General features: G+C 46.4%; 1 protein-coding gene across 1 annotated transcript in view; it reads right to left on the bottom strand.

Moving 5' to 3' along the window:
* Window positions 1-17,618: 17,618 nt before the first annotated feature.
* Window positions 17,619-23,933, bottom strand: part of LOC121166652 (sodium/potassium/calcium exchanger 3-like) — a gene marked incomplete at its 3' end in the record, with an annotated part of 282,241 nt that continues 275,926 nt past the window's right edge. Inside the window, exon 4 of the mRNA XM_040995875.1 lies at window positions 17,619-17,756. Coding sequence (XP_040851809.1) covers window positions 17,619-17,756 — 138 coding nt within the window. The remainder of the gene's footprint in view (window positions 17,757-23,933) is intronic.

Below are 23,933 nucleotides of genomic sequence, written 5' to 3'. Positions count from 1 at the left end.
TGCAAATCTACAGCCATGTATTCTCAGCTGTCCCATTCCCAAGTCCCTTTCCTTGCCGTAGGACACCCTCAGAGGCAGCAACAACATTGAGAGGATCAGACATGCTTGGGGCCACACCTTATTACATCCTTCATCACTGTGGTGTTCGCTCTGTAAAACACAGTGCCATTTGTCTACGTCTTCCATGACTGATCGGTATTTGGGTAGTTTCCAGTGTTGGGTTTTTATAAACAGTACTGCCATGGAAACTGTAGTACATTTGATGCAAATACAGATATGGAGAAGTAGTATTGTTGAGTCACAGGGCAAGCATGGAGCATGTTTAGGCCTAGTACTTACCACCAATTTTACAGAGTGATTGTATGAATTGAAACATGTTTATTTGAAAGGAAGATAGACAGACAATACACACACACACAGAGAAATCCTCACCCACTAATCTACTCCCCAACTGCCCATGATGGCCAGAGCTAAGTCAAAAGCCTGGCACCCAGAGCTCTTGCCCACTTGGATGACAGGAACCCAGTTACTTGAACCACCACTGTTGCTTCCCAAGGTCCACATTAGTAGAAACTGGAATCAAGAGCAGGAGCTTGGGGCCCGGCAGCGTGGCCTAGCTACTAAAGTCCTCGCCTTGAATGCGCCGGGATCCCATATGGGTGCTGGTTCTAATCCCGGCAGCTCCACTTCCCATCCAGCTCCCTGCTTGTGGCCTGGGAAGGCCATCTAGGATGGCCCAAAGCTTTGGGACCCAGCACCCACATGGGATACCGGAAGAAGTTCCTGGATCCTGGCTTCGGATCGGCATAGCATCGGCCATTGCGCTCACTTGGGGAGTGAATCATTGGGTGGAAGATCTTCCTCTCTGTCTCTCCTCCTCTCTTGTATATCTGACTTTCAAATAAATAAATAAATCTTAAAAAAAAAAAAAGAAAGAAGAGCAGGAGCTTGGCATCAACATCTTAAGTGTGAGGCCAAACGTCAATCTCCACATCAACTTAAACTCTACCAGCGACAAGTGAGCATTTCAGTTGCTCCATATCCTTGTCAACACTTGGAATTGTTTGTGTTTCACTTAGCCAGGCCAGGGGGTATAAATGGGCATTTTATTACCCTGATAATTTATGGAGTGGAGCAATTTTTCACGTCTTGGCCATTTGAATATTCTCTTCTATGAAGTTCAATATATTCTGGACACACATGTTCTGTTGCATATATGTATCAAAGCTTTTCAAAAAGTTCACTGTAAATGGATGTTACGCAAACTTATGCATAAGTTTCAAAAACTTGTGTCCAAATATATGTAGCTTTTGATTTCATTTCCATAAACTTTTCGAAACCACTTATATATCCATTTCTACATCTTTATCTACTAAAGATTCTTACTGAAAAACTTCCATCTTGGCCTTTGATAAAATAAAATTCACCAGTGATGATTAAATTATATTTCCAAGGAACTTGGATGCTTCCACATAGGCCAATGGACCCAGAGAAATGAACCTAACAAGATTTGGACAAAGCATGACCCCAACAGCCAACCTGTTGAATTCTTTTTTACCAATGACAACCACATCATTGTTCAAATGTTACTGCTTTATGGGTGTGTGTTGGGTACAATGGTTAAAATACTACTTGGGGCTTCTGCATTCCATATTGTAGTGGTTAGGTTTGAGTCCTGCTCCACTTCTGATTCTGGCTCCCTATTAATGCACACCCTGAGAGGCAGCAGGTGATGGCTCAAGTCCTTAGGTCCCTGTCACCCATGTCACAGAGGGGGATTGAGCTCCAGGTTCTAGGCCCAGACTTGGGTGTTGTAGGTACTTGTAGAGTGAAACAAAGGATGGATGCCCATGTTTCTGTTTCTCGTGTGTCTCAGCCTTTCAAATAAGTAAAAATATATACATAAAATAATAAACATCCAAATGCTCCCTGGCCAGACACTAAGGAGATACCCAATCTACAAATGACATCCACGCTTTCTGTAACATCCAACCTGTGTCCTTCCATCTTCCTTCATCTATCCTCAGAACCGTGGGCCTAAGATTCCTTGCAAAGATACATCCAAAGCTGTTCTGGGCATGTCCTCCCTTGGCTGCAGCTTGCTAAACCACATCTAACTTTGTCCTATGGGGGAGTATATGTGTCTTATGGCCACTTCTGGTTGGTGGGCTTTACCACTGGAGAATATTATTGGGAGAGGAAAGTTTACAATCACTTCCAGGGAGAGTGGAGGGCTGGGTTGAGAGACAGTTTGAATCCTGAGTGGACTCCATTAGAAGCCTCTCTACAATCAGACACTCTAAATAAACATACAATCTGGGTCCAAACCTCTTTTTGCTTGTTAAGCAAGTACAGCTTGGACAGCAACCCCAGCCCTAATGTTCTCAGCAAATCATCCCTGTTAACACTGACCACCGTAGAAATTCCAAAGCCATTGCCTCTCATGCTCATTTTTCCTAGGCATGGAATTCATAAGCTGTGACCTGTGAATTGCTTTGATCATCAGAATGTGAGGGGATGCTGTGTGGCTGTGATCTTAGGTTTTAGTAAGTCCTGCACATTCTGATTTAGGCTCTTGGAACCCTGTCCATCTGTCACATGGATGAGTTTGGGCTGGCTTGATGGGACTGACTGACAGAGCCTGGGATCCAGTTGCTCTCACTGCCCCAGTTAACAGGCAGTCAACTGCAGGAGGAAGCCAGCATGAGAAGAACTATCCAGCTGAGACCAGCCTCATTTGCTGGCCAGTAAACTTGAATACCTCATGGATATGAAAGCTCAGCAAATTGCTATCAGTTTAAGCTGAGAAAATTTTGAGCCTTTTGTTACATAGATAACTGACACAACATCTAAATGCTCCCTTCTTTGAAAGCTGAGCAGAGATCTATGAATGAGCCGTGCAAGTGGTTAGTCATCACTACTCAAGGCAGGCTGCTTTGGGGCAGGTGTTCAGCCAAGCAGTTAAGATGCCTGCCTCTCCTATTAGAGTACCTGGGTTTGATTTCTGCTTCTGGATCTTTCCTTCAGGTCCCTGCTAATTCAGATGCTGGGAGGTAGTGGTGAAAGCTCATAGTAACTGGGATTCTGCCACCCATGTGGGAGACCTGGATTGGTGCTGCCTTCTGCTTTTGGCCTTAGCCCAACCCCAGCTGCTGTGGGCATTTAGAGAATGAGATAGTGGGTGAGAACTTTGTGAATCTCTCTCTCTGACCTTACCAAACAAACAAAAACAAAAAAGTGTAAAGTAGGATGCTTTGCATCTGCAATATACTCTGTGGAAGAGTTTTATAATCAGTTTTGAAAATCTTGCCATTATTTTTTCCATGCAGTGAACCACAGTGTAAATGAACATATTTCAAGTTTGTGTGAAACCTTGGCTTCAGCAATGAAACAAATACAACTTAGCATTTGTTAAACACCTAATTAAAAAAAAATCCTCACTTTCCACATGCAATATTCATGACTAACTTTCTTGCCCTGGGTTCCTAAAAAAAATAAAACTATTTGGGAAATGCTGATGCTCATCTAGATTTACAAATGAGCCTGCTTTCCAATCTGTAGTCCTGCACCTGCTGAGGAACACCGTTACTTGGAAAGGAGTCAGCAGTCTCCATGCAAAGATGGTGGGGTGGTCAGAAATACTCTTTAGATGTCAACAAGGAGTCTCCCGATGCCCACAAGAGGCTGGGGGTTCCTGCTCCTGGTTTCTGATTGCTGCTTGTGTCTCAGAGATGGGTCAGAGGACAACACTGCACTGGCCACAGCTTAGCAAGGACATAACACTTCCCTGAAAAGGGCTGTTGTGAAGACGAGTGTCAGCTCCAGGGAGTAGACAAGCTACTTGCTGGTAACTGCCAGAATTCTCTATTTACAGAAAACTGGCACCCAGTAAATACCAAGCTGTGCTATTTATGTAGCTGTTTTCCATCAATATATGTGGGGATTCTGTAATTATACTGAGTGCTGTTCCGAGGTTTCCAGAATCTCAGACGCATGAGCTTAGCAGAGTCAGCTGAGCCAAGCAAACATCACACCCTGGGCTTGTTCCTACTCTTCCTTCCTTCCTTCCTTCCTTCCTTCCTTCCTTCCTTCCTTCTTTCCTTCTTTCCTTCTTTCCTTCTTTCCTTCCTTTCTGCATTTAATGCTCTGCTCCATTTCTTTCTTTTTAATTTTGAATTTTATGGTGTAATTCCATAGGGTTTGGGATTTCCCTACCCCCTCTCCAAACTCCCACCTCCTGACTGATTTTCCCTATATTATAATAATATAGTCCTTCATAAGCAGTCATAAGTTCATCAGTCTGTTATTTAAGTGTGTCCTGACATTGCTGCTACAGACAATGCCAGACAGTCCAGCATCTTATTGTCAGGATATATCCAACAGTTTAATTGGAAATCTATCTTTGATTTGGAAGCAGAGATGCATACTGCATTGTATCTTCACATTTGGATATGATAGTCTCTATTATGCATTCATTATACATTTTCTTAAATGAGAAGCCATGAAACAAAGTCAACAACAGGAATGAAGTTAAAACAAAAAATTTTTGCAGCACCATGGAGTTAAATAACATGCTACTGAATAACTAATATTTTAATGAAGAATGAAAAAGAACACACAAAAGCTTCTTGGGTAAAATAATGCTACTGTGAGATCTACGAGTCAGTGAAGAATCTGGTAAGAGAAAAGAAACTAAAGGGAAAAATGAAAACAAAAACAAAACTATCAAAATCCATGCAGCAAAAACAGCACGGAAACGGTTACTGATCTTACAATTAGCATAAAAGCTGCCTTATATCAGAGAAAACATATGGTATTGCTCTATCATAAGAAGTAAGCCACTTAATCTCACCTTTTTTACCCATGATGTGAAAGTAGCCACAGGTCAGGTAACTTACATCCATGCCAGTGCCTTGCAGAGATGCGTATGCCTTCCATTTTGCCTGTTTCCAGGTTGGTACTCAGGGCCCTTTCCTGTCTGCATTCTGCTCCACTGACTGACAAAATTTTCTATAATCACCTGATTAAATCTGACATACATATGCACACTTTGGTTCAGCCACAATTTGTTTCTAGGCCTCAGTTTGCTCATTTATAAAATAAGGAAAATTATAGGTATTCAGAGAGAGTTCAATCTGGCTCAGAGTGTGCAGATGACACTGGCATGCTCATCACCCAGCAGGTTACAGGCAGTCTTGCTTTTCCTGTCCTCCTAAGGGCCCTGGAGCCGACCAATTGCACAGCTGAACCAGTATGTTAGGTGCCTCCATGCGCCAGTTTTTTCTCTGCCACCCTTACTCAAACTTTAAGAATCTTAGCAGGAGACAGTTTCTCAGTACTTGGTTAACTTCTGGAATTTCTGGGCACTCTCTGATGTACTTGGGAACCCCTGCTGTGTTTATTTTTTGGAAAAAGTGATTGGGCAGGGGACTGGTGAGCTGTGTACTTGGTGGCTGAGCTCACAATAGGAATGACCAAACATGGGATAACCCTTATACTTAGCATCCTGATGCATGTGGATGGAGCAGACCTGGAGTCACTGCACCTGGTTCTGTCTAACATTTTTGTCCTTTTCCTTTCATGGCATAATTCTCTGTGCAGTGGTTCTTACTTGTGACAGGAGTCCTATTCCTTATAAGGGCAGCTGTGGCCCTCTGTTCTGTCAGCGTTGCTCTGGTCACATGTATTGACCTAACTACAGAGCCTTGAAGATGTGAGCATCCACTTGTGACAAGAAGGCAGAGAGCTGCTCTTGGAGATAACTTGATTCTATACCACGGCTCAAGCCCTGACCGCTCCCCATGGGCTTCTGCCTGGGAAATTTTCCTCTAGTGCTATCAGCCAGGTGTCCCAGTGTGTTTGCTTCTGGGGACATTAGCAGCACCACAGCTGGCCAGGGTAGGGGCTTCTACTGACTTGGCTCTTTGGCTGTAATATCGTAAGTTGGAATGGATCACAAGCCCTTCCCTCCCATGAGAGCTAAAGGAGACAGGATCTCCAAGGGCATGTGACCTCCTTAAAGTCACAGAGCTGGTTGGTAGCAACCTGGGGATAGAATAACCCCATTGAGTTGTCCTGGAAACCCAAGAGGCAAAGAGAAGGGCATCCTAAGCCAGCCATATCGACTTCCCTTTGACAAATGAGCTGGTGCCCACAAAGACAGAGAGGGACACTTGGAACTCAAACGATGAAGACATCCAGAACAGCACAGTTACTCTGCTGACAGCCAGCTAGCACAGTCTTGTTGAATCTCGTTCCCAGAAAGATGAGAGCAAAAACAATATGTATCTCTGCGGTGCGTTACAGCACAGGAAGCCCCCTCTCCTTGTTGCTGCGTCTTCATGCCAACACCATCACAGAGGCGAAGCTATACGAAGGCATTCACAAAGGAGAATTTCCCTTCTTTTCCAACTCTGTCTCTTTTAGCTTTGTAAGGAACGACACAGTAAATCATCGTGTTAGTCATTCCGAGTTCTTTCTAATTGGAACTGATTTCTCTCTGGGCTGACTTGTCCATTTACTATAGCAAGGGAGACCAGAGGAGTCACTCTTTGCCATTTTTGGTATCAGAAAATCTGATTTCTTAGCCAGCAGAATGAAAAGTGGGCTGCAGACTGCTGATGAGCGCTCGGCGGGAGCAGAGATCTGTATCACCATGTGTACAAGATGCAGTATGTGGCACCGAAGTGGAATCTGAGACAGGAGATGGATGCAAGTACCTAAGGTGGCATGAATTTAGGACTTTGAGGAACAGGAGGAATGGCTGGCAGCAGTTCAATCACTGTGGTAGAGTGAGGAGAGGGACTTGGAGTGTTAGGCTGGCCAGCTCATGCAGTTCTGATGCTCATGTACAAAAGATATTTTAAAAAAATCATGGAAAATTGAACTTAAAAAATAAAACTTATCTCACTGCAAAACGTTTTGAAACCAGTGCACGGGTTGTTCATGATATGGTCTTTTTGAAGACCTCTTTGTGTGCAAAGATTTCAAAATTTTGTAACAAAACAGACCTATCTTCTAATTTCATTTTTCAGGGACTTTTCAAAGTAACATCATGTATATCTAAGACATCACTGCGATTCCTATATGGTGGTGTGGACACAATTGAGAGGCCCACTGGCAAGCTTGCAGTGGTCCAGATGAGAGATGTCAGTGTCCCAAACCAGCACCATGCATGTAGAGCATGGGAGTAGGTACAGACATACAAGACTTGCTGCTGAGTGGGAAAGGAGTGAGAGGTCAGCGCTGACTCTTGGGGTTCCAGCTGAGCAGCTCCATGCATGCATGGTGGTGACAGCTGCCACAGCAGAGAACTACCAATTTGTAGGGTTATGAAAGATTTTCATCTTTTAAAACCACATAGCTTCATTTCAAATGACATTCTGACTCCACGTAGGTTTCAACAAGTGTTGTCATGTTGCTGATGGCAACAAAATGCACATGCACATATCCAAGACAACTTCAAAAACATTGGTGGGAAGACAAAGCTGAAAGAATTAGTCTATTATGATGCAAAATCAATTTTGAGGGGCTGACACCATGGGGTAGCAGGCTAAGCCTCCGCCTGTGGCCCCTATAACCCATACGGGTGCCAGTTTGTGTCCTGGATGCTTGAGTTCCAATCCAACTCCCTGCTTGTGAGTTGAGAAAGCAGTGAAGGATGACTAATGTGCTTGGGCCCTGTGCTCATTTGGGAGACTCAGAAGAAGCTCCAGGTTCCTGGCTTTAGACTGGCTCAGCTCTGGCTGTTGCATGCATTTGGGGAGTGAACCAGCAGATGAAAAGACCTCTGTCTCTCCTCCTCTCTGTAACTCTGTTTTTTTTTTTTTAAATAAATCTTTTGTACTCGCTTCGGCAGCACATATACAAAAAATAAATCTTTTAAAAAATTGTAAATCCATGTGTAATTTTTTACAATGTATATTTTTCCATGATATGCACCAACCAATCGTTATTTTTTATGGATTTTCTTCAGTACATTCCTATCTCACACATGTGTACATACATTTATGTCTTCATAATCATTTAACTAGTTGTGCCTAATACTAAAAATACTTGCCTGTGGCATTTTACATCAGGACTCCAGTGCCATAAATGTAGGGGTGTGTGTGTGTGTGTGTGTGTGTGTGGAAGAGAGAGAGAGAGAGAGACATGTGCATTCATATCTAGGTGTGGGAATTAAACTGATCCTCCAAGAGCTGTCCTCTACAGAGGGGAGGAATGGGTCTTATCCTAAGCTGACTCTACAAAATCAAAGTAAGCAAATCAGATGCCTTTGGGCCTGTGACTAAATGGCTGTTCACATCACAGATTCAGACACAGAGCAGCACTGGGCTACCTGCCGAATCACTGCAGCCCACAGCTGGGAGGAAAATACAGCTTTGGTAAGTTCATGATGGGAAAAAAAGTACATCCTCTGATTCCCACCTCTGCATAGGAAACAACATCAATCAGAGTGGTAATCAGGCATTTGACAAGACAGATTCCATGATTACCTTTGGAATCTGTTCCAGGGCAAGCAGCAGGGAACCCTTCAGTATTTTCAGAGGAAGAAAACAGGAGGTACTTTAAAATGTTCTTGGAAAAAATGGGGTTAAAAGCTAAATTTATTTTGCTATGCATATTAAAGACTTTTAAAATGCTGGGGTCAGCATTGTGGCATCCTGGGTTAGGTTGCCACCTGCAATGTCTGCATCCCATATGGGTGCAAGTCCCAACTGCTCTACTTCCAATTCAGCTCCCTGCTTATGCACCTGAGAAAGCAGAGGAGACTGGCCTAAATGCTTGGGTCCCTGTGCCTACATGGGAGACCTGAATGATGTTCTCAGTTCCTCCTCCTGCCCCAGCAGTTGTGGCCATTTTGGGAGTGAACCACTGGATTGAAGCTCTCTCTCTCTGTATGTCTCTGTCTCACTCACGCTTTTGAATACTTAAACAAATATCTTTGGAAAAACAGTGGTGCTTCTGTAAAGTGTAAATGATCAACATGTAACAATGGGATGATGGTTGACAGTGCAATAAAATTCATATACTGGGTATGACTAAATAGAAACAAAAGAAATAGTGTAGGGGATATGTGGATCAAGAAACCAATCAGAAGATGAAGAGGAGTACACAGCAGGCTGCAGTGTGGGAGTGTAAACTTCACAGTTTGGCATCTAAGCAATGCACATGCTTTGGCAAAAGCTCATTCTCTGCAGTGCTCTCTATCTTGTCCTGGGTTCAAGACGAGGGCCGACATGAAAGCAGGGGTACTCAAGCCAGTGTTTGTCAGCAGATGTCTGGGAGGGATTGGGGTTTCAGGCCTGACCTACATTTACGTAAGGTCAGGATTGGGAAGCAGAAGCAGCCCAGAGCTTCAGGGGCCGGAAGCTGGAAGTCAGACTGAAAGTACACACAAGGGACAAGTGTCCAGAACCAGACACTGCCCAGAGCTTGGCACACCTGTGCTCACACATCCCTCGAACCAGCACCCCAGTGCAGTGCTGCATCTGTATCCATGGTTATCAGCTCAAAAGTGAAGAATTGCTGGGACTCAAGTTCACCTGGGTCTCACTCCAAGTACAGGCTCCAGACCCAAGGACTGATAATCCTCCCCCCAGCCCACGTCACCAGCCCCTGTGGGAACCACAGGCCTTACTGTGATCTGAGTGAAGCCTCCCAGGCAAGGAGGAGAGGCAGGGCATGGAGATCCAGTGAAACCTTACCATTTACACTCTGTGCAAATCCTCTCTGGATGCCAGTTTTAGCTCTATGTTGACACTGACAAATTAAGGACACGCTCAGCACTTTTCCATGAGTAAACAGTGAATTCCACAAGCTGTTCTAATCATTTTTTCTCTTCCAGAGTGAAATCCCTTAACCAAACATGCCTTCCCAGCTAGTGAAGCTGTTGTCAGGACCTTTCTGACCAACTCACATAGGTGCCTTTAACTTTCAAAACCCATTGGCCAAATGTTCTCCTCCCTATTTGGTTGTTTCTCTCCAAAATTCTTTTTCTTCATTTTGTTGTTTTTAATCTAATTGCACTTAGAATTGTTTTTCTTCATTTCTTTCCCAGATAGTTGCTTGTTACTATAGAGAAATGCAACAGATTTTTGTATGTTGATTTTGTGAAACTTGGAACTTGACTGAATTCTTTTATTGGTGTTAAATTTTTTTTTCCTCTCTGGTGGAGCCTATGGGGTTTTCTATTTACCAGATCCTGTTGGCAGCAACCTTACTTCCTCCTTTCCTCTTTTGGGGTGATTAGAGGTAATTCAATATCTATTTTTTCTTTTTAGAAAAGATTTATTTATTTTTATTGGAAAGTCAGATATACAGAGAGAAGGAGAGACAGAGAAAATGTCCCGTCCATCCATTGATCCACTCCTCAGGTGGCCTCAAGGGCCAGAGCTGAGCCGACTGGAAGCCAGGAACCAAATCTCCCAAGTGGGTACAGGATCCCAAGGCTTTGGGCCATCTGTATTCCCAGGTCACAAGCAGGGGGCTGGATGGGAAGCGGAACCTGCCAGTACTAGAACTGGTGCCCATCTGGGATCCCAGTGCTTGCAAGGTGACGTCTTTCCCTGCAGGCTACTGCACCGGGCCCCTGTAACTCAATATTTCTAAAAGAGTCAATTTTTATGTGCTCTAACCACAAGAAATGGTCAACACGTAGGGATGAATGTGTTCATTATCTGCTCACCCCACAGTGAACATGTTAGTGAAAACATCACAGGATACTCCATAAATAGGCACAGTTCTTATTAGTTAATGTAAAAACAAAACACCAACATTCTGGTCCCTGTGCAACCCTCTTCCCCTAGAGCTCTGGGTTACAGGAAGTGACAGCCACCCAGAGGCCTCCAGGGACATTCAATGTGGTGTTCACAAAGGTGGCGGCTGCATCGCCGTGGATCTGCTGCCAGCAACAAGTTAGGCAGGCACAGATGAGCTGCCTCAAGTGTGGCATGGGAACAGGAAAAGGAAAGACCCAGAGCCTCTAACATTACTGAGCACATACGATATGGTCCCTTTTGATAGACGTGAGCTCAGAAGTCAGGAGAAGTTAAGGGACATCTTGTAGAGCCTTGGATTTGTTGGTGACATACAAGTTTTCTGGTTTTTATTCTGGGGTAACACATCCTGCCCATGTTTTCACAAGCTGGAGGCCTGGCAGAGCCTTTACAGGCATCCTGGCTGTCTCTACAGCCATGTTCAAGCCGGCACTCTTTCCGAGCACCCAGTCAAGGAACGGCCCCTCTCCCAGGGACCTTCCTCCTGGCCATCTCTGCTTCTTGATTTGAAGTGACAGCAGAAGCCAAGGGAGGCAGGACACAAACAACCTCAGGGGTCGAGGTGGAGTGTGAGCCTTGGTACAGATAGTACTGGAGGGTGTGGGAGCAGGGAAGGGGCTTCTCTATGTTTTGCCATGACTCTGGCCCTTCTGTTCCCTAAGACCTGGCTGCTATACCCATTAGTTTGTTTTTTGGCTCTGGGGATGTGGGAGTATATTCAGGTAACTATTCCTCCACTTATGAAAACTGAATTTCAGAAATAGCTGGAAATGATATCCATTTGAGGAGACCTCCTTCAGAGAGGACCCTGATCTCTGCCCCTCAAAGTGAGCGGGGAACAGTAAGCTTAGGCATTGAGGTGTGCGTCCTTCAGGTCTCCACAGGGGAAGCTATACAACCATATATGTTTGATGATGCTGATGATGGTGAAGTCAACCTCTTAGGGGCTGCTGACCCATGATCAGGCAGGAACAACATGAGCTGGAGCAACAAGAGATGTGTGTAGGTCAGGAATACAGGTAGGGAGTGAGCAAGCTGGCAGGTAAATGGGCTGCAGCACCAGAGTCAAGCAAGGTCAAGGGACACACACACACACACACACACACACACACACACACACCTCTTCAGCGAGGTAAGAGACCACATGACGAATGCAGGAAGCAGGGAAGGAAGGAAAGAAGAAAGGAAGGAAGGAAAGAGCGAGTTCTAGGTCATCTTGGTGCTCCGTTAGGCTGAGAATACCATGAAATTCAGGAAGCAGCAGTCCTGCAGAAACCCAGTGCCAGAGGGAAGACGTTCCTTGAGCAGTTTTCCTCCTCCCCTCTTATCCCAATTGCCTTCCATCACTGCTATCCCAGTGGCCTTCCTCTCATGCAGCCAGATGCATGAAGTCTTGGGGAGCAGAGTTCATGGTGGAACAAGACAGACATCAACATATTTTTAAGTTTTTAATAGCTGCTCTGGGATTTAGAGTGAAAACTTGGATCAGCATAGAGGGTGAGTTTCCCAAAGGTCAGATCAGATAAAAACTTTCTGGGCTGGGGAGGAAGACAAAAGTATAGGAGGTGAGGAGCCTTAGGAGAACTCCAGGCTTGGATCAAGACCTGGACATCATCACATGGGGTCATGGAGAAAGAATGATGTCACTAGTGTTTGGTGATCATTCCTGGAGGACTTCCACCCTTATGAGCACAGACCTGGTGGCTCAACATAGGTGTGCTTACCTGTCACCTGTGACACCAGTATCCCATAGGAATGGCAGTTCTAAGCCCAGCTGACCCACTTCCAATCCTACTTCCTGTTAGTGCCCCTGGGAAAGCAGCAGACAATGGCTCAAATGCATCTGGCTCCTGATGTCTACCTAGTCCAGCCCTCACTGTTGCAAGTGTTTGGAAGAGTGAATCAGCTCTCTGTGTGTGCCTCCCCCTTTCCCTCTGTAACTCTGTCTTTCAAATAAATGATCTTTTTTTAAAGAAAAAAGAAACATTTCTGGGTTTCCCAAATGACTCACCATATGTAGATAAGGCTTGCTTCTTAATGTGTGTACCCTGAGTGAGGACACCAGCAGGAGACGGGGAACAAGAGAGTCTGCCACTGGACACAGTGGGCTTAAGTCAGCTGCCATGGAACCTCCCACAGCTCCCTACTGCCCCTAAACACACCCATGCCTTCTGCTGTTCTGGGAAGATTCAGGGGGCCCCGATGTCAACCACCACCACAGCTTGGTGAAGCAAAAGGTTCTTTTAACATAAATTCTTGAGTTAATCTTGGGGCCTCTCACAGCATGAGTGTGTTTTTGAACAAGATGCTCATCAGAAGCATGTTCCTTTTGGCTTTTTCTTCCCTGGGCAAAGCCATTAACAGGTGTGGGTGGCTGGGCCAGTCAATAGTTCTTTTTCCAAAAAGAATTAGCATCAGTAAGATCTAGAGAATCACTTTCTGGTGTGACTCTACTGTGCTTTACACCTGACACATACACGTTATCCATCTATAGGAAGAGAGGAATTACATGCAAGTGGCAAAGGAAGGCCAGAAGGTTTGGAATAATCTGGGGGCCACAGCACTGGGTGTTTATTCCTGCTGTAAAGTTAGATCTATTAAGCATAGACAGCTGCTCACACCTACTCTTAGAAAGAATTCCAAGTACTGATTACTACTTAAAGCTTCTTTTATGACAAGAGAAAAATTTACATTTTGGCTGATAATTTCAAAGATTCAGCTTTGCATGTCATACACAATAATAAACAACTTTGCACAAACTTCCCATCCCGACCTTTGCGGCAAAGTAACGAATGGACAGGATGTAGATTTCATCACTGTAATGCAGGCTCTAAGACAGGTGTTTTCTTGGGGATGTTTCTTGTGGACAAAATGGTCAAGATATGAATTTCCCTGCCAGTGAGCAACTCATACATGAAGAACAGTCACAAGGAAGAGAAAGCTTAGTTAAAAACACACAAGCTTGGGATTTACAGTTTCTGCAATCCACAGAAGCCCAAAGATTCAAGAGGGAAAAATTACAGCTATCATGTTTAGAAAGTTGAGCCAGCAATGGTTGTTGGAGTCCCACAAAGAACACACAAAAGAGAGTAAAGTTTACACGCAAGACAAAGAGAGCAGTCAGCTTTGGTATCTGAGATCTGACACTGCCTAATCCACAGGATCAGCTTTGTTCCCCAGCCCTGCCCCTGACTGAGGCCAGAGGCTGCCTGTTCTTCGAGACAAGCAAACTCATGGGGGCTCCAGTGAAATGGGGCAAGTCCAGGTTTAGAGCTAAGTTCTGGGGTTGACCAGATTTCATAGTAGCACTGGCAGGGATCTGATACTGTGCTTCACGTTTATGACCTTGTTCAATTAATCCCATGGAAGACCAGCCCTGTGACCTTCTGAGGTAGCCCAGGAAAAGGGTTTAACAAGATGTCCAAACTCTTCAGACAAAAGATTGTCCTGTCCTGCCTAGATGAGGTGGTCCCACCTCTTCAGGGACCTGGAGGTGGCTGGGTGAGGCTCAGTCCCACATTCACTTCTGTATGGACTCTCCTGCCTACCCAGGGCCCAGGGTGCTCCATGGAGAGCCTGGGACTCTGAGAGCTCCTCCCCAATTGGCCCTAAAGCCCTGTCTATGTTCTGCCCAGGTCTTTGTTAACTTGCAGGTAGCTCGCTCTGGTGCCACCTCTGGCCTAGCTTCCATCTTCATCAGCCCAAACTCTAGGCAGGGTTCTTCTTCCTCATTTGTCAAATTGCAGCCAAGCCCCCTTGTGATGACCACTTGAGCCCGACTGCCTCTCCATCCTCATGTTCTCTCACCACCCACCCTCCACACCCTTCGTCCTCTGTCCCTCCAGAGGCCCTGCACACTCACATCTTCATCTGTGACCACTGGGCTTCCCATTCCTGCCTGGGATTTGCCACCCTTCTCTGTGGCAGAATGACTGGAAATAGCTCACCTGCCCTTCCTGAACAGCACCTCACCTTGACACCTGCCTGTGCATCCTCTGGGCCCCCATGGCAGGCAGTGTAGACTGTGCTCAGAACTCAGGGTGAGGCACATGCTGGACCTGAGAGGGTCTCCTTACAGGACAGGATGAGTTCTCTCAGAATGAACTGCATCTCGGACCCCCAGAAGGGCCCAGGCCAGTGTTTTCCAAATGTCCACATGCACGAAGTCAATGTTTACCTTCCTTCTGCTTTGACCCATGTATCCATCTATTTCCCGTGGGCCATTAAAATGCCAATGTCTGCTGCTACATGCATCCATTCTCCTTATATCAAATGATGGCCACACAGCAATTCCTGAGCATGCTAAATACAGTGAGTGACATGAGCTGGTGAGCACTGACTAGTGGCTGTGTAGCTTTGGATGTTCAATGTACTAGAGATGGTATAAAGGAGCTTTTCTCGTGAGGCCTACATCCTATTGGGAACCCTTGGTTCTAATGCGTAGCATAACGGAAGATGCCACCCACCCCGACATTTGGATGTTCCATGTAGACAAGATGCCCTCTGTTCTGGCTACTTGATCCAACCCTGGACAATGGGGAGAGAAGAATCCTTCATGGGACTGACAAACAGGAACAGGGGTATTTGGGTTCACAATGTAGGGTTCAACCATGTGCCTAGGCTGTGATATTGGAGGCATGGTCATGGACATTGGAACCCAAACTTCTTGCCTGTGGATTCTAAAGTACAGGGATGAGGGCTGGGGTCAATAGTGACACTGGACAACCCTGACTACGAAGTGCTGAGCTATACAGTTATATCCACCCTCTTTAAGTCTCTACTGATATCACTTGGTTTGTCCATTTGGTCCTTATGCTAACCTGGAAGTGACCTACTGCAGACAGCAGAGGCCAAAACAGCTGCAGGCAGCCAGCAGCACTGCTCCAGGAGGAGGAAAGCTTGCTGTTTGGGCCGAGAGTAGAAACCTCTCATCTTAGTTGTGGAAGCACTGGGCTATTCCTGGCTCCTGTGGAGTTCTGGATCCCGCCCAGCGCCTGGGGCTCCTCAACCTTGTGACAGTGGAGCCTCTCTGGTGGCATCTGTGCTAACTGCTCAGTGTAGGTGACAATCCCCAAGATCAGAGAGCACCAGGAGGGGTGCAGCCTCTGCTTGGGTTTCCCGTGTCTGCAGACAGTGTCTTGGCTTCAAAGGCATTTTTCATGTCTGCTTTGGGGAGTGGTGGCGGGGAGAAGTGCTGAGGAGCCAGCTGTTATCGTCAGAAAGGGAATCAAGCAGAGGGGACACTAACGGGTCCAGAGAGGTTGACGTTTGCTTGCAGCCACCCACAATATCAGGCCAACCAGCTGATAGATGTGGGCCGCCAGTCATGTCTGGGCAGACTCCGGAGCCCAGGCCATGCCTTCTGACCTTCTCCAGGCATGCACTAAAACATTAAGCTGCCTTGGACTGTAATGGGCTTATGATTGCACTGATACATGCAGGAAATGGCACTGTGTGACTTCCAGACAAGTCACCAGGGGCCATGTGGTTTCTTCCTTCTTTGACAGTTATAACTCTTGCTTATTGAGTCCCAGGCGGCCACATGGATAACCTACTCCCCAAGGCTGCCAAGCTGGACAGGTTACACAGCAGTATCTTGCTGAGAGTCACAGCTGAAGAGCCAATCCTTTAGCTACCACACTTCAGGCAAAACACATAGGAGAGCAGAATCCCTCTTAGAAGAAGACCTCCCTGAGGCTGATGTGTTGGGTCAGCTGCTTCCCATCCAGAAGTGGAGCAGAGGATGGCCCAAAGCCTTGGGACCCTGCACGTGCGTGGGAGACCTTGAAGAAGCTCCTGGCTCCAACTGGCTCAGTTCCTGTGAATGAAGCCATTTGTGGAGTGAACCAATAGACAGAAGGATCTTTCTATCTCTCTTTCTCTCTGTAAATCTGCCCTTCCAGTACAAATAAATAAATCTTTACAAAAAGAAGGAAACTGCCCTGTGCTGGTGGCTCCTGTTCCCCCTTCCTTGATATCTGTGTGACTACCAATCATCAGAGTTGTCCCATCCAAGACACCAGATTCCAAGGCACACATTCCCATGAGTTTAAAACAAAGAGCCCATGAACAAAAATCAGATTGTGATCAGCTGGTTGTAACAGTACATTCTGGAAGTTTGCTTTGTAGCAATACATAACCAGAATGGAATGAAGATCCTTCTAGGGGAGCAAGTTCCATATTGTCTGGAAGGTGGTGGTGTACCTAACACAGATGTTGCCTGGGAGCTACTGGTCCCACTCCCCTCTCCTGCTCTCTTATACAGACGTCACCACATGACTTCCCAATATTCTGTAAGCAGGCACAAGCAAACTCAAAGACCTAGATCCGCTGGCCTGTAGAGAAAGATGCTAGAACACTATGAGACAGTAGAGACAAGCAGGGAAGGAAACAAGCTTTTCTTGATCACATACTAAGTGCCAGACACTGGTTCCATTACTGTAGTCCGCCATTTACATATATCTGCATCTCCCATGTGCCAACAGTGGGTCATGGAACAAAGCCATGCCCCAAACAACATCCTTGCCCTCACAGGGCTTACGCATGATGACAACAGAAAATAAGCAAACAACAAATGAAATGTCAGGTGACACGTAGCAGAACAAATCAAGGAAGGAGAAGTCCTGTGGTAATTTAGAGAGGCTGGGTAGGAAAAGGATCTCCAACAACTCTGATGTTAGAGCCCACATGTGCACAACAGAAACAACGCACACAGATGTCTCCCAGCTTGGGAACCTGTGTCCTTTAAAAGATGATCCACTTGGAGGTCACCACCTGCAGGGCTCAGAGAGCCTCTGCAGACCTGTGAATGGGAAGGAGGGGAGACTCCTCCATCGGCACCTTCGCCCAACCCTCTTCTGCCCACTGACCCTCCAGGCAGAGGCACAAGGAGTGTACTTACACAGAGCACATGAAGGACTACAGCGCCTTGTCTTCTGTCCTCATTGGTGAAAATGTCACTGGGGAATTCGTGCAGGGCTAAAGAAGAGAGAAAGAAAACCTGTTCAGTGTGGTGACATCTCTAGCACTGAAGGTCTCACTGCAGAGTTCTGGTTTTAATGTGGGGTCTGTTATTGTTTCACTGAGTCATACCACATAAATGATAAGATAATCTTTACAACACACACACACACACAGAGAGAGAGAGAGAGAGAGAGAAGGGAATGGGGGAGGATATTAAGGACTGTTGGGATTCCCAGTAATGTTTTTTTAAAAGATATACTCAGTTTTTCTTGGAAAGTCAGATTTGCAGAGAGAAGAGACAGAGAGAAAGACCCTCTGTCTGCTAGCATATTCTCCAAGTGAAAGCAATGGCCAGAACTGAGCTGATCTGAAGCTAGGTGTCAGGAACTTCTTCTCAGTCTCCCGTGTGGGTGCAGGGTCCCAAGACCTTGGGCCATCCTCCACTGCCTTCCCAGATCACAAGCAGGGAGCTGGATGGGAAACAGAGCAGCTGGAAGGTGAGGATTTTAGCCACAAGGGTATTGTGTTGGGCTCAATGTGTGGTTTTTTCAAGATTTATTATTTTTTAATTGGAAAGTCAGGCATACAGGGAGGAGGAGAGATGGGAGAGGAAGATTTTCCCTCCACTGATTCACTCCCCAAATGGCCTTAATGGCTGGAGCTGAGCCGATCCAAAGCCAGTTGCCAGGAGCTCTCTCTGGATCTCTCACATGGGTGCTGAGTCCCAAGGCTTTGGGCTGTCCCTGACTACATTCCCAGGTCACAAGTAGGAAGCTGGATGGGAAGCAGGGTCACTGGGACACAAATCGGCGTCCATATGGGATCCCAGCACGTGTAAGGTGAGGACTTCAGTGGCTAGGCTACCATACCAGGCCCCAACACATTGTTTTTAATTTGGATGTTGGCTTATGAATGTAGTTAGAGGATCTCCAAAAAACACATCTGCACGTATCTTATTATGCTGTGTTTCAGTCAAATGTTTTGAAAAACTGGGTCCGTTCACTTAGAGGGGATAAAAGCTACAACTTGAAGAGCATGAAGTTAACCAGACTTCAAGTGAGCACACAAGTGACAAACCATACCCAGCACTAGCAGAAGCCTGGATCCCAAGTGGCATTCTCATAACACATCACACAGTTATCCTTCAGTATCTGCAATGGATTTGCTCCAGGACTCCTCCAGGGATGCTCAAGTCTTTAACGCAGAATGGCAAAGTCTTTGCACATAACCTCTACATCTGCTTCTGAGTACGTTAAAGCATCCTTACATTCTTTACTAGGTCTAATACAATGTAAATGCTGCACCAAAAATTATTTGACTGACTGCTATAGGGAGCATGACAAGAAAGGAAGTCCACACAGGTTCAGTGTAAATGTGATTTTCTCTTTCTTATGTATCTGAAACCTGCTGTTGGCTGAATTCATGGATAGAAAGCCAACTGAGAAGAACTGGAGTGAATCTCAGTGCTGTCCACTTGAAGCCTGACCTGGGAGACAGCTTGCCTCCCCTGGAGCCTCTTAACTATTTCCTCCTCATTGCCCCTACACGTGCAACATCGCATGCTCTAGCCTTCTCCTTCAACCCTCTTTTTGAGCTCACTTTGGCTCACTGAATTCTCTGTGGTCCTCCCATTTTCCTGCTCTGCCTAGAGGCATCCTTTTGGGCCAGAAGCTATGGGAAACATTGCTTTCTGTACCTATTTGAAGCCCAAGGGACTATGGAGGGGGCAGGAGTAGAAGAGAAAAGGCCTACCCAGGGAGGTAGGCTGGTCCACAGCTGCCAAGGGCAGACTAGGGTTTTGGTCTGGCCCTAAACTTCCACCCCAATGCTTGCTTTTGAAGACACGACAGCCTCTCAGATGCTCTGTTTTCAATCAAGCCCCAGTGCTTGTGGGTGTTGGCCTGGGCTGGGCAGCCCTGCAATGAACCCAATGGAGCTAAGCCATTGGGGCAGCTGGGCTGGTAATGAACCTCTTTAGCAATTATGATGACTTGTCACAAATTTACTCAACACCTGCTCCCAGGTCCCACTATTGCACTTAATAATCATAAAAACATCTTGCTCTCATTTTACAGATGTTGAACCCATGCTGGGCAGCCCTGAGCTTATCTATTATTCCTATATCTGAGACCATCCCTAATCAGTCCAACACCAGTGACACCTATAACAGCTGTCACTCCACCTCTTGGCATCTCCCTCTTCCCATCTCCCCTTTGCCTGGGACCTCTCCCTTTCCATGTCTTCCTCAAACAGAGTGTCTAATCTGTTTCAGTTCTGCCACCATGCCCTAGAGGAAAGCAAACAGACTTCTTTTCCTTTCTGTTGCTCAGGTTAGTGACAACAGAAATTTCTCAGCCCCGGTCAGTTCCAACGTTTAAATGTTCCCCACTCCTGCTGTCCTCTCACATCCAGAGCTGGATATACACACAGTCAGGAAGCCAGGTTAACTTATCAATCACAGTAGCCATGTCCTATAGGAAACAAGCTAGACATCTACCCTGAGATGGTCAAGGGTGTCTCCGTTTGCCAGAGGCCATGAGAAAGCTATGAAAATCCTCTACAGTGCCAGCCACTGTGCCAGCTCTGCAGCCTGGGAGCAGCTGGCCCTGGAGGTGAGTCTTCCTTGCTGAGCCAATATGGCTGATCCATGGTTGTAATGAAGGTAGGAGACACGGAAGTGTGAAGGGAGCTAGAAAGTGGAGAGTTGGGAGAAGACAGGAAATCAGGCCAATGCTTTCCAATCATTTTGCCTCGAGAATAATAAGAATTCCTATTTGGCAGCTGGCAGCAACACAGCAGGAATGGTTAGCTGAGATATTCCCCACAGAAGCTGCTGCCGACATCAACTTGACCCTCACTACCTTTTCATTATAGCCCCTTGCAGAAAACATGTACGGGGAAATTGATAAGGAAATTGTAACAATGCTTCAAAAGATGCATGCAAGGAGCACACTGGTCCCTTCTGATTGGATGTTTCCTACAGTCATCACAACTCCAGAGATGAGCCAGATGTAAAGTTTTCATTTCATGTTGCTCCAAGTCGTGTGGGTGTGTTTCAGGGGCTAGAGAAGGCTCTGGTCAAAATCACAGTGGTGCTTTTAAGACATGATTCATCCGGGTGAGCCAGGCCCAATGCCTGCCACAGAAGATCATACACTAAATGGCTTAAATAGCAGATCTGGTTCCCATGGCTCTGGAATCTGGGAGACCAAGACCAGGGTGCTAGCCTGGTTACGTTCTGGTGAAGACCCTCTTGTTGGCTTTTGCAGTCAGCTGCATTTTGGTTGTCTCCATCGGTGTCATGGTTGGGGGACATTCTGGTCTTTTCTCAATTTTAGAATGGTACCAATCCCATCATGGTCACTCATTCTCAAGGTCTTATCTGGCCCCAATTCCCTCTCAATTACCCCACCTCCAAATACCATTCCAGGGGAGGTGGGTTTTGAAGTGACACACCCAGTCCATTGCATTTCCCAAGCTTCCTTTGCATAAGACCTGGAGAAAAGGTGCTGCAAGTCCTCTTGTATGTGGAGGGAGACCTCTAATTTGTACATGGTTGGTTGCCTTCTGCCCACTTCAGGCACAGCATGGGGCAGAAGTAGCAGAAGGGAGGTGCCATGCAGCTTAAGGTCAGGACACATCATTGTGCACACTTTACACAGGGTAAGGCTGCTGTGATATTATCTGGGTTGAAATTTGTTCTTGAGGATCCCACTCACTCACATTAGAAAATCTCTATTCATTTACAGAGGGCATTGCTGGCTGACTCTGGTGGCACAGAATGGGAACCCAGGAGAGCCCAGTCCCTGGAGACCCATGGGACAGCGACCTATTTGGGGGCAGCCTCTGAGAGTGTACCTCACATGCAACGGTGCCTCACTAAACACATCACAACCTCATTAGGCGTAGTCTGGTCCTGAAAAGCCCAGGTGGATGGTGCCCTTCTTCTATTTGGAAAGCAGGAAGATCTTTATTTCTGAAAGTTAAAGAGAGAGAGGAGAGATCCCATCCCTGGTTCACCTCCCTCCCAGCCAGCCTCACACCTGATGACTGCAACAGCCAATATTTGGGCAGGTTGAAGCCAGGAGTTGGAAGGTTCATCCAGGTCTCTCATCTCAGTGGTAAGTGCCCAAACATTTGAGCTATCCTCCATTGGATTGGAAGTGGGGCATCTGAGACATGAACAGTGCACATATGGAATGCTGGAGTCATAGGGAGCAGCTTTAGCTACTACACTACAATGGCACCCCAAAAGAAGGGTCTGATCCTGGCACTCTCAGAACAGTGTGACCTTTGGTGATGTATTAGTGCAACTCGTGGGCCTCAACCTGCCTATGAAGCCTCTGAACCTGGCCTCTGAGGTTCTGCCTCACTGTTCGTTCTGTGCCAAGCACTCAGCACAACATAGTGCACACAGTGGATGCCTAATTAGTGTCAGTGGGGTGAAAAACTCTGAAGAGGGCAGACCCTGGGCATGGTACTTGGGCAGAGTCGGTCAGCCTTGCCTGGCTAGCCCAATGGTTCAAGGAAGAGCTGTCAGCAGCACCTCAGTCTGCTTCTCAGAAATCAGGCAAACCTCCACCTGGTTGACAGGTGCATGGAGAAGAAGAGTGCATGGAGATAAAAGAGTACACTGGACTGGAAGGCTCTGCCCAGTGCTTTTTGATTTCACTTTCTTCATTTATATAACAAGGGATTAGATGACATAGGGTCTCTAATGCCTCTTACAGAGCGGCAGAGTGGGGCTACTGCCATCTAGCTTGGGCGTACAACCTTTCACCAAATGCAAAATATCTCAGGGCACCCCTCGAGGCTGGAGCTAGGATGCATGCCATCTTTGGGACATGACAATGTCCCTGCATAGTAGGTTTGGTTTTGATTTCATGTAAGGTCTCACAGTGGGGTCCCAGGTGCAGGCCCAGGTTCCCCACAAGCCATCCACAGTCCTATCTCCTACCTCTGTATTTGGGCCAGCACAGGTCAGTCTTAGGGTGTGGGAAAAGCTGGCACCTGTTTCCTGCAGGTAGCATCACTATCCTTAATTACCATGATGACATGGTGTGGGGCAGAGAGCAAGTTCCTCTCTTGTCTTGGTGTTGAGGTCCACTCACTGACAACTCCTATCTGCCTTGCCCTGAGACCTGCTTCCTCAGGATGAAGTTTAGGACATGAAAATTGTAGCTGAGTACTTCCTGCGTTTAGGTGTTGGGATCACTGCACCCACCAGATAAATGCTGGCAGCAGATACATCTGCAGGGGGAATGGAGTTGCCTCCTCCAGCTGAGGGTTCCCCGAAATGCTTCAAATATGTCCACATCTCCTTTTGCTCCAATTTTCCATCCTCTCACTTTCCCTGTAAGTGCATCCCACCAGCCCTGTGGCCAGCAACAGCTAGCAGTCTCGTTCCCATGGAAACCATGGAGCCTTGTACCAGAGGGGATCCCCCTTGCCCAGGTAACGGCAATCAGCATCCCTGCTTCTCTCTTCTGGATGCACTCACGAGGCCCAATCATTATCATGAGGTGGATGAGCCTAATTGGAAGTTTGTATGGCTGCTGAGCATTTTATGTTTTATTTCAAAAAAAAAATGCAGCTGGAACATTCATGTCATGTTTAGACACACTCAACCTAGACTGGTCGAATGGAGCAGTCCAGGGTGAAGGTCAACACATCCTAGAAAAGGCCAAGTATAAACATACATCAGTGCAAAGGGAGCCCAGCTTTCTGCTGTTGCCATCAGCACTTCCTGGTGACCATCCCAGGAGGAAACGCTGTAAGCAGCCTGACTGGCCTGCGTGATCCCCATGGAGGTCCCATGCTATGCCACTCCTCCCCCTTTGTGCTGGGCAACTTCAAGCTTCTACCTTAGACATCTGCCTTTGTGCCCTGTTTCTCTCACTTTCCCCACTTTCTGCTGTTGTCACCTTCCATGGTTTGGGATATTGTAAGAACTCTGTCTTGAGGTAGCACTTCTTTGGCCTCTCACAAAGCCTTCCCTGGAACTGTGCTGGTAAGTTCCCATCAAACATCATCCCAAGTATGCTACAGATTTTAGCAACACTGTAAGATTCCTGAGCATCTCTGCCACCAGCATCCATAAACGTGGAACCAATGTCAAACACATGCAGGTAGATTTTACAGAGAGATGAGGAGATAGAGAAAGATCTTCCCTCAAGTAATTCACTCCCTAAA

Source organism: Ochotona curzoniae, unplaced genomic scaffold (assembly GCF_017591425.1).
Source record: "Ochotona curzoniae isolate NIBS_2020 unplaced genomic scaffold, NIBS_Ocur_1.0 patch190, whole genome shotgun sequence".
In the NCBI taxonomy this organism is placed as follows: domain Eukaryota; kingdom Metazoa; phylum Chordata; class Mammalia; order Lagomorpha; family Ochotonidae; genus Ochotona; species Ochotona curzoniae.
The sequence above is the reverse complement of the archived record's forward strand: the minus strand, read 5'-3'. Positions and strand labels throughout refer to the sequence as shown.